Here is a 12452-nt window from a genome sequence, read left to right as displayed (position 1 = left end):
TTCTGCCTCAGTTTCAAATAGGGGTAATAGGGCAACAGAAAGATATCCACAATCTATCCACAATCTCACACTGCCCAGATACCCTCACCTGCGCGCAGCTTTGCCTCTGTGCAGCACCTAGTGCCTGGGCCCGGGAAAAGATGTGCTTCACTGAGCATGGGGCTTTGAGCTCCTCTCCATAAGGAAAACATGGGCAAAATCAAATATCCAATTTCCAAACAACTTCACCACAGGGACTTGTTTTTCGTTTTTCAATTTTGCTTTAAACCCAAAACAAAAAAAACGGATTGTTTTCCGATTTTCTATTTTGTTTTGAGATTGGGAAATAGGGAATTGCCATTTTCTGATTTTGGATCTCCCATTTCAAAGCAAAAATCACTCAGACGTACACAAACCAAGCTGGTCCTACATTTGATCTGTCCTTTTGTCCTTCAGAAGACAGATCATGTGTGAGGTGGTTTATGGTCCGGAGTACCTGTAGAATGCCCTGGATAGTTTTGATATGGTTAAATTTAGTGCTGCATGATATAGTGCATATTTATCTTTAATGTGAATTTGGCTGTTACAGACTAGTCCGTTTGTTTTTAGCCTTGCCTCCAATTGTCAGATACACCCACCGGCTGAGCCGCACCTGGAGAGACTCAGCAATCAGTGCAGGATATAATGGCTCGGAGCTGCGCACTCCACCAGCGACCAGTGGGTCCTCCGCTGCAGCATTTTCTAATTATTTGTAGTATCTAGTTGTTTAAGTTGTATACACGTTTTGAGCACTTTTTGTGAGAATAGATTTACTTTGATTGTTTTGACCACGTCTCCGCGCTCTCACTTTTGTCCTACGCCCGGTTTTAACATCAAGTCGTTGCGTGCCACTACCCCTGGACCAACTGGCACGTAACATTGGCCTACACAGTATCTACATTACAAGACCATATTGTTATGGGCGACAGTAGCTCAGCTGGTAGGGTGTTCATCTACTGATCTGAAGGTTGGTGGTTGAATCCAACTCAACACCATTGGTAGAGTGGTCAGATTAAATTCCAGCTCCAATAGATGAATGCTGTCATTGTGTCCTTGGGCAAGACACCGGCCTCACTCTCTACATATACCAGTGTGTGAATGTGTAAGTGAAATGTTCTTTGAAGTAAGGGGCTTTGAGAACCTAGAAGATAAAAAATGTGACCATTTACCATAGCAATGAAGGAATCAATCTGTCTTTACAAGATTTGCAGTTTGTTTTTGAAAATGTTTGTCTGAGTTTTGTTTGTTTTTTAGCCTGATTTGTTTTGCTTTGGTTTTAGATATTATTTTCTGGGGGTCCAGCACCTGCTTGTCTCCATGATGATGTTATTGCTTTGCCTGGAATGCTGCACAGTATGGCATTAAACATATCTGACTTCCATTCAGTATTCAATATGACAGCTGGACTAAAATCAAACTCCTTACTGCACATATTAATGCTATGGATCCAAACATCAAGTCCACACAGGAAGAGGCCAAGGAGAACAAACTGGCCTTCTTAGATTGTGCAGTAACTATAGGAAAGGACTCCAGTCTTCTCAAGTCTCAAGTCTTCAGGAAGCCCACACTGACCAATACCTGCTGTTTGATTCACACCATCCATTGCAGCACAAACAGAGTTATTCGTACACTATAACACAGACCTCAAGTGGTGCCCACAAACACAGAGGGAAAAGTGAAAGAGGAACAACATCTAGAGAAAGCCCTCTCTGCTTGTGGATATCCAAAATGGACCTTCAATAGATCAAAGAGAGCTAAAAACCAGGACAACAGGGAATCTGAACCTAGAAGAAAAGGTGTAACTATTCCTTTTTCAGACCATATGAAATTCCAGTCTATTTCAAAATTACAAACACTTTAAGACAGAAACTGGTTCACCCAAAGGACAAAACCCAGAGCTATAAACAAAGCAATGTGGTCTACTTCATTCAGTGTAGTGAAGACTGCAGTGACTGTTATATTGGAGAAACTAAACAGCCACTCCATAAGAGAGTGTACCAACACTGTCACAAGAGCTCCTCAGGACCCCACTCCGTCATACATCTCTATCTCAAAGCCACGAACCAGTCCTAACAAGCAATTTTTGTTAGGAAAGATAATCCTTCCTTGAACAGGAATCGGGGTCTTAGACATGATCTATCCCCTATCTATAACGCCATCCTCTGACCCAAATCAAACAAAGGAAATAATCAAAACAATAGTGCTAACCAGGATTCTAATAGGTGTGAAAGCACCCATGAGAGGTGCCTGAATAACTATGCTAAGTTTGACTCAATAGATATTTTCAGTTTCAGTGTAGTTAGTCCCTCCCTTCAGACTGAAATAAGGCAGTGTCCACCAGTAATCTGACCAGAACTGAAGAAGTAGCTTTGGATGAGCAGCCAAACGTCTTCACTCCTACAACTTTTTGTCCAGTTGACAGATTTTACATTTTGTCTTGTCCTTATGACTAATAGTTGGAACAATTTGTCAGTTTAATGATGTCCTCTTCTAGATGCCAGTTCAAGTGAGTAAAGCTTTTAAAAAGTGAATACAATTATTACAAAGTATCAGTGTTATCTAATGTACAATTCAAATCATTCAACAAGTAAAAAAAAAAAAGAAAAAAAAAAAAAGAAGATTATGATTATATTTAAGAAATCTGTATTCAGCCGTGATGAGTGGATACTGCAATTGTCCCTGAAGCCGAGAGAGAGTGCATTTATATGTAGAGAGGTGATTGATGCAAAGCCGAAGACAGCAGGTTGTAACATGAGAACAAATGCACATAGTAGGGCTGCGCAATTCAGGAAAAAATATCGAATTGCAATTTTCCATACAAGCCTTGCACTGGATTTGCATTTTATGTTTGTATAATAGGATTCAGTTCAAATTCACATTTTAAACACATTCAGAAGAATTGACAAAAAGACTGAAATACAAATTGACAAACTAACACAAGAATCTCATCTCATTTAGGGTTGTCAAAAGTATGGAAAATCAGATACTAATTGGTGCTAAACTTAGTATCAAATCTAGCTACTCATTTAAAAAATATCAACACTAAAAAAGTCAAATCAACTGAACAAAAATTAACCTTTCCTGAATATCTTTAGAATAATCTTGAGCTGTATCAGAACAAGTATCAGACACACAGACTAGCATATGCCCATGGACCACTATGGAGCCTACCTGGACGACCTACACAGATATAAGACCAGATAGTGACTTAGTATGATACTGGATACTTTTTACTTTTTACTTTTACTTCATTATATTTGAGAGCAGAATCTGTACTTTCTATTTCACTACATTTTGAACAGGGCTGAAAAGTAAAAGTTTTTTTTTTTTTTTTTTAACTATTATTACCGCTGAAAAGCCTGATGTTTTATTTTTAACATACAAATAAAAACAGCTGGAAAAAAATGAAATATTCTTTTGTTTCTGTTGAGCAAAATTCAGCACAAATTTTTATAAAAATCACTACATTTGAAGCTTTATAAGACTCAAAATCAGTGTGAAATACTTTTTACTCTTTAAGTACATTTTTGAACTGGTACTTTAACACTTTTATTTAAGTAGATTTTTCATGTGATACTTTTACTTGAGTTTTGTTTTTGTTTTTTTGCTCCAGTATCTGTGCTTTTACTTTTACTTTACTACTTTTAAATTGAGTAGTTCTTCCACCACTGTGCATGAGTCACTCTATACCTCTGCTGTACGTGCTGACTAATGCCTGGTATATGGACTTCTGACCCTGTTTATGTCATGTTTCAGAAGTGACACTGGTACATACATTCTCTACAGTAATCCTATAGGAGACGGACTGTTAGTTTGCATCTAGACACAGTACTGTACGTGGGGAGAACCTGCAATGCACCATTTTACTCCACATATTGGAAGAGGATACTGTGATAGAGAGAGGCTGAAATAATGGTATAAAGATGAGGAAAGAGCGAAAGACATCACCAAGCTTTCAATGCCAAGCTTCATTTCACATGTACATATGAAATTGTACTACTGTCGGCTCACTGACAACACTCCAGAATTCTAAGACAGAGTTAAACCCAATAGTATGTGTGTATCGTGAGGCTGTGGATGAGTTTCTAGTTATAAGCAGACTATACACACAATATGTGTGTATGTGTTCACTAATCTGTAGTGGGCCCCTGCAGTATGTTGAGTCCCGTCTGAGGAGTAAATAAGTAAGTAACGTTTCTGGTGTGGTGCTACAGAGGCTGCACTCTCACTGATTAATGATTGGCTGCAGGTGTTGGGTAGTGAGGATTCAGATCAGAGAGAGTCGTTTTAGGTTTATACCATAGACTGTATATATAAATGGACATACAGAAGCTAACGCACTAGCCGCCACATTCCAAATAGGAAGTGATCATGGGAGCACTTCCGGCTCCATAGACTGTGGCTCCAATTCATTTTACATTGAAAAAGGTTCACCCCTCTCTCTGTAACTGCTGCAGTGAGCCTCGTCTTTGCCTGAAAATGTTCATATTAACCCACTCTACATGATCCTGGTATTTTTATATTGCTATTGTGTCTGTAAATCAAGATATGAACATTAATAACAGATAAATCAGGTGCCTTTTTCCTTGAGATTGTTCTTGATAACGTTAACAACAGGCTTGATTGACCCGTTGCTAAGCGCTCGGCAAGGGGCGTTACCTTCAACAGCCTTGCTCCAGATTGGCTCTTTGGTTGTTATGATATTTGTGAGTGGAATTCTAAATATGAAACTCAACACGAAAATTCACACCTATAACTGCTGCTGATGAGCTTCATTTGACTGGAGCTGAACACTGTTTCACACTCCCTTAGTTCACTTCTTTGGTCTATGGTTTAAACCAACTGGATTTCAGCATTTTAACAAACTGGCAATCCAAATGAGCAACTCATGTGAGGTTCATTCTGATTTCTAATAATTATCTGGAGAACCAAAACACAAAATTAACATAAATATAAATGAAAGCGATTGTGTCCTGTGTTTTGGCAATTAAGAATAAATCAACATTAGAATTGTTATGCTAGCGATATATATGTTTACCTTGTATCTGGGGACACAGATACATCATGTTTGTGAAATTTGCAATCATAATTTTGCATACTTCAAGCTACCATCCACAATTAAATAGGCCAACCCGGCCATGCATTCTCACATATCGCCACAAGATGCTATTTACATTACTTCTGTCTGATAGTGTCCCAGTTTTGGGATGACAGAAGAAGATCAGAGAGCACAGGTGAGCCTGAACAAAGGCCAGGTGAGGGGAGGGAAGAGACGTTTCACATCTGCATCTTCTGGGGGAAAAAAAACAGGTGGTAACTTTAAGTAATGATTGATTATTTGTTTGACAAAAACATTTCACCAACGCAGCAACTTATTTGCAACTTATATTTTATTAGCAGTATTGTTGTTAGTGGTTCATCATAATGTCTTAATGATTTTTTCTGTTTTGTTTAAGATGCTTAATTGCCTATTAGAAAAAGGTACTTTCTTGTGAACGGTAAATCTCATCCTCCCAACAAAGTGAAAATTGTCCCTGCTGGAACTGTTATGTATGAAATAATTCAATGTGGTGTCATTTTTAAAATGTTCTAATGTCTTTTCTCCGTCCTCTTTCCTGTGCAGACCGGCCCATGACATCAGCCTAGAGGAGTTTGATGACGAAGACCTGTCTGAGATCACTGATGACTGTGGGATTGGCCTTAACTATGACTCCGACCCTTATGAGAAGGTCAATACTCTAACTTCCATTATTTTATCTAGTATATTGTTTTAGGCTTTTTCCCTATTGCTGCTTTAATTTGAATATTTGGATAATTAGTGATGAATGACTAGTCTGTTGTGAGTTTACGTTGAGAGCTAGAGATTGTTGCAGACATCAAAGTTAGCAGAGTTTCAATCTCTTTGCATATGAGTGTCTTATATAATGAGCGAATGGCCCCTAATGTCCCTCTCCCACTTGTCTGGACCTCTTAATGCAGCTATTGACTTTGCTCCCTCTTCTCTCCTCCTCTTCTCTCCTCTCTGCCTCCTCTCTCTTCTCTTCACTCCTGCTCTTCTTTCCTCCCTGCCTCCTCTCTCCTCCCCTCTCCTCTTCTCTCCCTCTCTCCTCCTCTGCCCCCCTTTCTCACCTTGTTTCTCCTCTCTTCTCCTTTCCTAGTCCTCTCTCCCTCTCTTCCTCGCTCTTCTTCACTCCTCTCCTTCTATCTCCTTTTTCTTCTTCTCCCCCATCTCTCTCTCTCTCCTCCTTTCATTTTTGCCTCCCTCCCTCTCTCCTGTCCACGTGCCTGTGTGGCCAGTGCTCTGTGGTGCTTCTCTGCAGCACAGGGGGTTGACCTAGTGCAGTTTGCTGCTATGCAGAGTCCCTCCCTCCTCCCTCCCTCCCTTCTTCTCATCCCTTCCTCTCTTTCCTTTTTTCTCTCTCTTTTACTTTCCCTCTCTATTTTCTCCTTCACCTTTCCTCTGTCCACTTTCTTCCTCTGGCACTCCTCCCCCTCCTCTGTTTTTCTCCCCTCCCTCCTTGTCCCTCCCCCTTTCTCCTCTTCAGGTGGTTTTATTGGTTTTGGTTTGGTCACTTGCTCGTCTCCAGGGAGATAGAAGTTTTATACCATTACGTAAAAAAATCCAGTCAAAACAATAATATTAGCATGAAGAAAATAAGGTTTTGGACCCTCTGCCTTAAACGTACATTTGCTCATTTTGTGAAGAGCTCGTTCACCACTGTGTTGAGAGAAATATCATTTTTGAATTGTGAATTTATCAAGTATTTAGATTAGATTTGCAATTCATGTTTAAAAAGTAGGATTCTGATTCTCACGGTGCTCATAGTAAACAACTCCAGTAGCATTGGCATTTGAGAAAGACTGAAATATGAACTGATATACCAATACAAGATGTGTTTTAGAACATGTTTGTAGAGGTTGTAGAGGTATTACACAGATATAAGGCCACGTGGGAATAGAAAACAAAGAATGATTTAATGTTGAAAAGAAAGAGTGTTTTTATTATCATTGTGGTATCAGAATTGGTATCGGGTCTATTCCTAAGTCTATTCATTTGTATTGAAATCGAGTTTGAAATTGTAGTATTATGACAACAGTATGATATATTGTTCAGGCCGATCACTAGTTTAAGGAGAGCTGAATGGTTGTCCGTTTAAATCCTGCCCTGCCACATACCGTCATTGCCTGTCGAGCTTCATACTTTTCATTCTTGAACTATTTACTGCCGAGCTTTGAATGCCCATTCTTCCCAGATAGATTAAGCTCTCTGTATCTGCACTGTCCTTTTCTTATCTAATCCTTCACCACAATGCATCATGGGAAGTCAGCTAAGTCAGGGCTTAACAGACTTCTCATAACGCCATTTTGTGAACTTTCTTCAGATGTGTTGTTGAATAGGCGCTAGTAATTCACAACAATCAGAGAGACAGAGAGAGAGCAAAGCAGGGCAAATGCAAATCTATGCTAATAAAGGCTAAAGTAATCCATATTTAATTAATCTAGTCACAAACACACACTGACCTGGATTGGCAACTGTATAATTTACTGCCGCAAACTCCATTTCTCATTTTAATACTTTAAAAACTTAAATTAAACAATAAACAGAAATGTGTCGAGGCCGATAACTTCACAGGACAAATCTGGATTCTGGGAGATCCTAATGCAAAAACTATTAGGATTTTGGCAATGATTCTTTTCTTAAAACTAACTGTTGTTCTAATTGAGTACATTTCCCCCTTAGAGTTTATTGTAAAATCAGCACTTTTTGACAAAATCGGACATCTGTGCTGTCTTCACCTATAATAAAGTGTATATATATATATATATATATATATATATATATATATATATATATATATATATATATATATATATATATATATATATATATATATATATATATATATATATATATATATATATATATATATATATACTTCTTCAGCTGCGCACACTTCTTCAGCTGCGCACACGTCCTAAACATGTGAATAGTAGACGTTTCCAAGGGTTTATGAGAGCTAGGATCTAGTGAGGCAGATCTAAATACATACCTCCTCCATTTAATTTTGAAAACCAGGTAAAGCAGATACCTGATATTAACTGATACCTGTGGCAGAAGCAAAAGGGCTTTTAGTTCCTTAAAACACAGTTTGGAATATTACTTTTCTTAATATTTTGAGAAATGCAGTTAGTTCATTACTTAATCACTATAATGACTGATAATGACTAAATGAACACTGTATTTTGAATGTGAGTGTTGACCTTGCATTGGGGTTGCATCTCTTTTGTTTTTATTTTACCCCTGACTGCTCAGTGGACAAACAGCAGCTTCAGCAGACAGCTCCAGACCAGCGAATGCTCCATCATCATCTGTACTGACACCCAGATGCCCTTTAGAACAATCTGAAACATAGGCACATTTACGCAGAGGAGGTGGTGTTAACGAAGACGGCAAAGTCATTGGGTCACTAGGATTGGTTAAAGTGGGGTCTTTGATGTTCACGGTGCAGCCAGTCAGAACAGAGACTATCTTCAAACTCCATCAGATTCATTTTCTATGAGGCTGTGTTCCTAAGATTGAAATCAGCTGCTTTATATAGCGCCAGTAATTTCACACCACTAAAAATTCTGTACTCTGATTAGGGATGCACCAATATTAATACACACTTACTAATATCTGAGCTGATCCAGAAAAATGTGCTGGATTGGATATTGGGTATCGGTATTGGCTGCAAAAAATGTGTTGGTCCAGGACATCTCATAATGCTTGAGCTTTAATTTAGGCTTATACAAAAGTCACACATTACATAACATATTTGGATCAGTTTTATTTTATATATTTTTTGTTTTAAGAAATAAATGGTTGATATCTTTTAGCCAAGTATCAAAATTGGTATCAGATCTGAAAAAGAAAGACTGGTACATCCCTAACTTTGATACCAAAGAATAGGTTTGATTTCAATACCACAGTGAAAATGTAAAAAAAAAAAGAAAGAAAATGCTAATTTTTAGACAATAATTTTCAACACAAAATAATAGTGCTTTCTTCACCATTACCATTACCATTTGGCCTTATACTCAAGATCATTCTAAAGATGCAGGAAAGGTTCATTTCTATCCTGTGAATGTGACTTTTTTAGTATTGATACCTGCTCAAATGAGTATCTAGTTTCAGGACTACTTTTTGTATTGATTAGTATCTGATAGTGGATACCTTTGACACGGCAAGCACCGAAAGGCCCAGAACTTGCTCTTAAAGTATCAGATGTCATATTCTTACAACTTCAAGTATATTGTTAAGATACAACAATTACTCTCAATTGGTAGAGCGTTTGCCCGCTTACTCAAAGGCTGGAGGTATCGAACTATCTTCACTAACCTTCTCTACCTTCACCATATGTCTTCACCATCTTCTCTAACTTTTTAAAAATACAGATGCTGCATAAACAAAACAAAGTGGTTTTATTCACAGGAAACACCCTGCTGCTGCGCTTCCTCTCCTGGTCTCCTCTTCCTGTCTCTAATATGGCCTGTGCTCTCCAGTGAATCCTGCTCAACCACATCATGTATTATTCACTATAGCTACCTGGCACTGGTCTGTGTGCGTGTGTGTGTGTGTGTGTGAGTGTGTGAGTGCGTCGTGGTGGTGATGGGGTGGTGAGTACAAGGACTGTTAAAGGTGCTGTACCTGATTATTACTGTTTTAACTATTCTAAAGTTATTCCTCACTTACCTTATACATTCTCCTAATTACTCACCACGATGAGTTTATAAGTGCTTTTCACATCTGTCAGAGACCAGAGCAAAAAATGAAAATGCGTAGTAGTACCATGACCAGCAATAATGGATTAGTGGTGACAGGTGCAGATTAGCAGCGACACTTCCATCAGTCAGCCCCAGGTCAGCAGTGATAATATATGATTTTGGTGGTTTGTATAAGTAAGAGAATCAGTTAAAGACAATGAAAATGAAAACAATAAGTCGATACAGTAATTAGCATGACTATAGGCTGTATATATACAAATGGACATAGATAACGCACCAGACGGCACTTTTCAATCATGGGTACACTTCCGACTCCATCAAATCTGGCTCCATTTCACTTTACACTTAAAAATTGTCACCCCTCTCTCTGTAACTGCTGCAGTGAGCCTCGTCATTTTGGTCATAAAAAATGTTTGTATTAACCTGTTCTACATGATCCTGGCGTTTTAATTTCACTATATTGTCTGTGAATCAAGATATGAACATTAATAACATATAAATCAGACGCCTTCTTTCCCCGTGGTCGCTCCTGCTAGCGTTAGCAACAGGTTTGAGTGACAGCGTTGCCAAGCACCCACTCCCTGTTAGACCAGCAGTGCGGGCGGGAAGTGGCGTTACCTTCAACATCCTCGCTCCAGATTGGCTCTTTGGTTGCTATGATACTCAGGGTCGGAATTACAAATATGGAACAGCTCTAAATTAGCCCCTATAACTGCTAACCTCGATGAGTTTCATTTGACTGGAGCTGAACGCTGTGGATGACGTCACACTCACTTAGTCTATGATCGTGACAAGCCTAAATGCAGTGAAACATCGAGAAAAGGCACAAAATTCAAACTATTGAAATGTCATATCTGTTTTGAATCTCTGCTATATTTAGCTACTGGTAAAATGAAAAAACCCCAACATATTCTCACTAAAAGAGGTCTTGATTTGACAGGCTTATAGTAGTATTTAATAGAACATGCAAATCAAAACACATATTTTCCATACAGCAGATGCAGTAAAAGCAGCATTTGCATTATATTGTGTTGACTCAGTTTACAATGTCCTCTGTGCGACCTCTGGACACTTGAGAAGCAGATGGGTTTTGCTGTCACTTGCGCAGTTCAGTAATCCTTCATATAAGTTGGCTTGCTTTCTCCACAGCTGTAAAGCCCTTCTTAAAATCACCAGAGCAGAACTGTTGTTGCTCTGAGATGTCAGCAGCTGTGCCAGTTTAGCATGCGCACAATTAGCTGCGCTGGATTAAAATGGAGGGTCTTATACGGAGCAGGGCTGGTTTGCGGGAGGCATGTTGGTAAAGCAGGGCAATGGGATGCAGTGGGGTAATATGAGAATTATTGATCGTGGCCCAAGCATGACTTTTAAATGTATTGTATGTCCTTAGTCTGTGTAGTTGGATGGGTCATAGCTACCTTCAGATGCCTCCTGGATAAGTACTCCTTAGTCAGGTAGTTATTTATTATTTATTTATTAAATGGTCTGAGACTAATATGAATTTTTTTAGCTGTTTTCTCATTAAACATAATAATAATAATAATAATAATAATAATAATAATAATAATAATAATAATAATAATAATAATAATAATAATAATAAATAATAATAATAATAATAATAATAATAATAATAATAATAATAATAATAATAGTTGTCCCAGGCTTGGGCCTAATTAAAACTGCAAGTAGTGATAAAGGCCCTCGCCACCCCTTGCGACCACGGGGTAAAGGCCACAGTGAATGTCCTGCCTTTCGTTCCCGCTTACATCGCCCCTCCCCCCAAAATCAGTGTCTCAGTAATACTACTCAATTCATTCCAATTAGACCATTTATGACATTGTCACACCTGAACGGTTGCAAATAGAGGTATGTCTTTATTGGCTTTTTTGTTCAGTATGATGAGAGGAATATGTGTACCAAATTTCAATGGTCTATGACACAGTAAATATTTTTCATCCTATTTAACCAAAACCCATGTATTTCAATAAGAAATGTCAGACGTTGCCATGGCAACACCATTGAAAATAGATTTATGGTGTTTTTGACTTTTTTGTTCAGTATCAGAATAGGGATGCCCATGCCAAATTTCAAATGTTTGTGACATAGTAATTGTTTTTGCGTACTATTTAAAATTTCAAGGAGGCGCTGTGGGGTAATGTAATGTTTGACATATGTAAATTGCATATCTATGCACTCAGATCAACATTTTGAACAAAACGTATATTAATGCCAGGAAATAGGACACTGCATGTTTGAGTTACGGGTCATTGAAAACTTAAAAAAAACGTCTTTTTTCTTTGCAGGCTGGCCACACCCACATTTTATGATGTAGAAAAATCCAAAAGAGTTGTTTATAATCCCACATGGGTCTAGTTAATTGTGACCATTTTGCAAGTTTCTTGAATGAAAATCCACGGCGTAAAAAATCCAAATGTGAGAGTTAAAATTTGGAAAAAATGGGGTTCCGCCCACAATGATCGACTTCCTGTACATTTTAGGGCGGGGCCATAATATAATTTTATGTCCTGACATTTCCTATTTTTTTATGTGAGTTTCAGATTTTTACGTTGACTTTTTTCCGAGTCGGGCTTCATGAAAATCAAAGTTTGAGGTGTCGCTACCGAGTCATCTTTCGTTATTTTTTTCTCGGGGCCTTTTGTGACAAT

General features: G+C 38.3%; 2 protein-coding genes across 3 annotated transcripts in view; one reads left to right on the top strand and one right to left on the bottom strand.

Moving 5' to 3' along the window:
- The window catches only part of mapk8ip2 (mitogen-activated protein kinase 8 interacting protein 2), a 39867-nt gene that overhangs the window by 11356 nt on the left and 16059 nt on the right, over nt 1-12452 (top strand). For both annotated transcript variants that reach the window (XM_033968312.2, XM_033968311.2), the window contains exon 2: nt 5642-5747. In XM_033968312.2, the coding sequence (XP_033824203.1) occupies nt 5642-5747 (106 nt within the window). The remainder of the gene's footprint in view (nt 1-5641; nt 5748-12452) is intronic.
- cpt1b (carnitine palmitoyltransferase 1B (muscle)) overlaps nt 1-12452 on the bottom strand; it is a 74076-nt gene that overhangs the window by 46976 nt on the left and 14648 nt on the right. The gene's annotated exons all lie outside the window — the stretch shown is intronic.

This window comes from Periophthalmus magnuspinnatus, chromosome 6 (genome assembly GCF_009829125.3).
Source record: "Periophthalmus magnuspinnatus isolate fPerMag1 chromosome 6, fPerMag1.2.pri, whole genome shotgun sequence".
NCBI classification, from domain to species: domain Eukaryota; kingdom Metazoa; phylum Chordata; class Actinopteri; order Gobiiformes; family Gobiidae; genus Periophthalmus; species Periophthalmus magnuspinnatus.
Note: the sequence above shows the minus strand (reverse complement) of the source record. Positions and strands in the feature narration are given on the sequence as shown.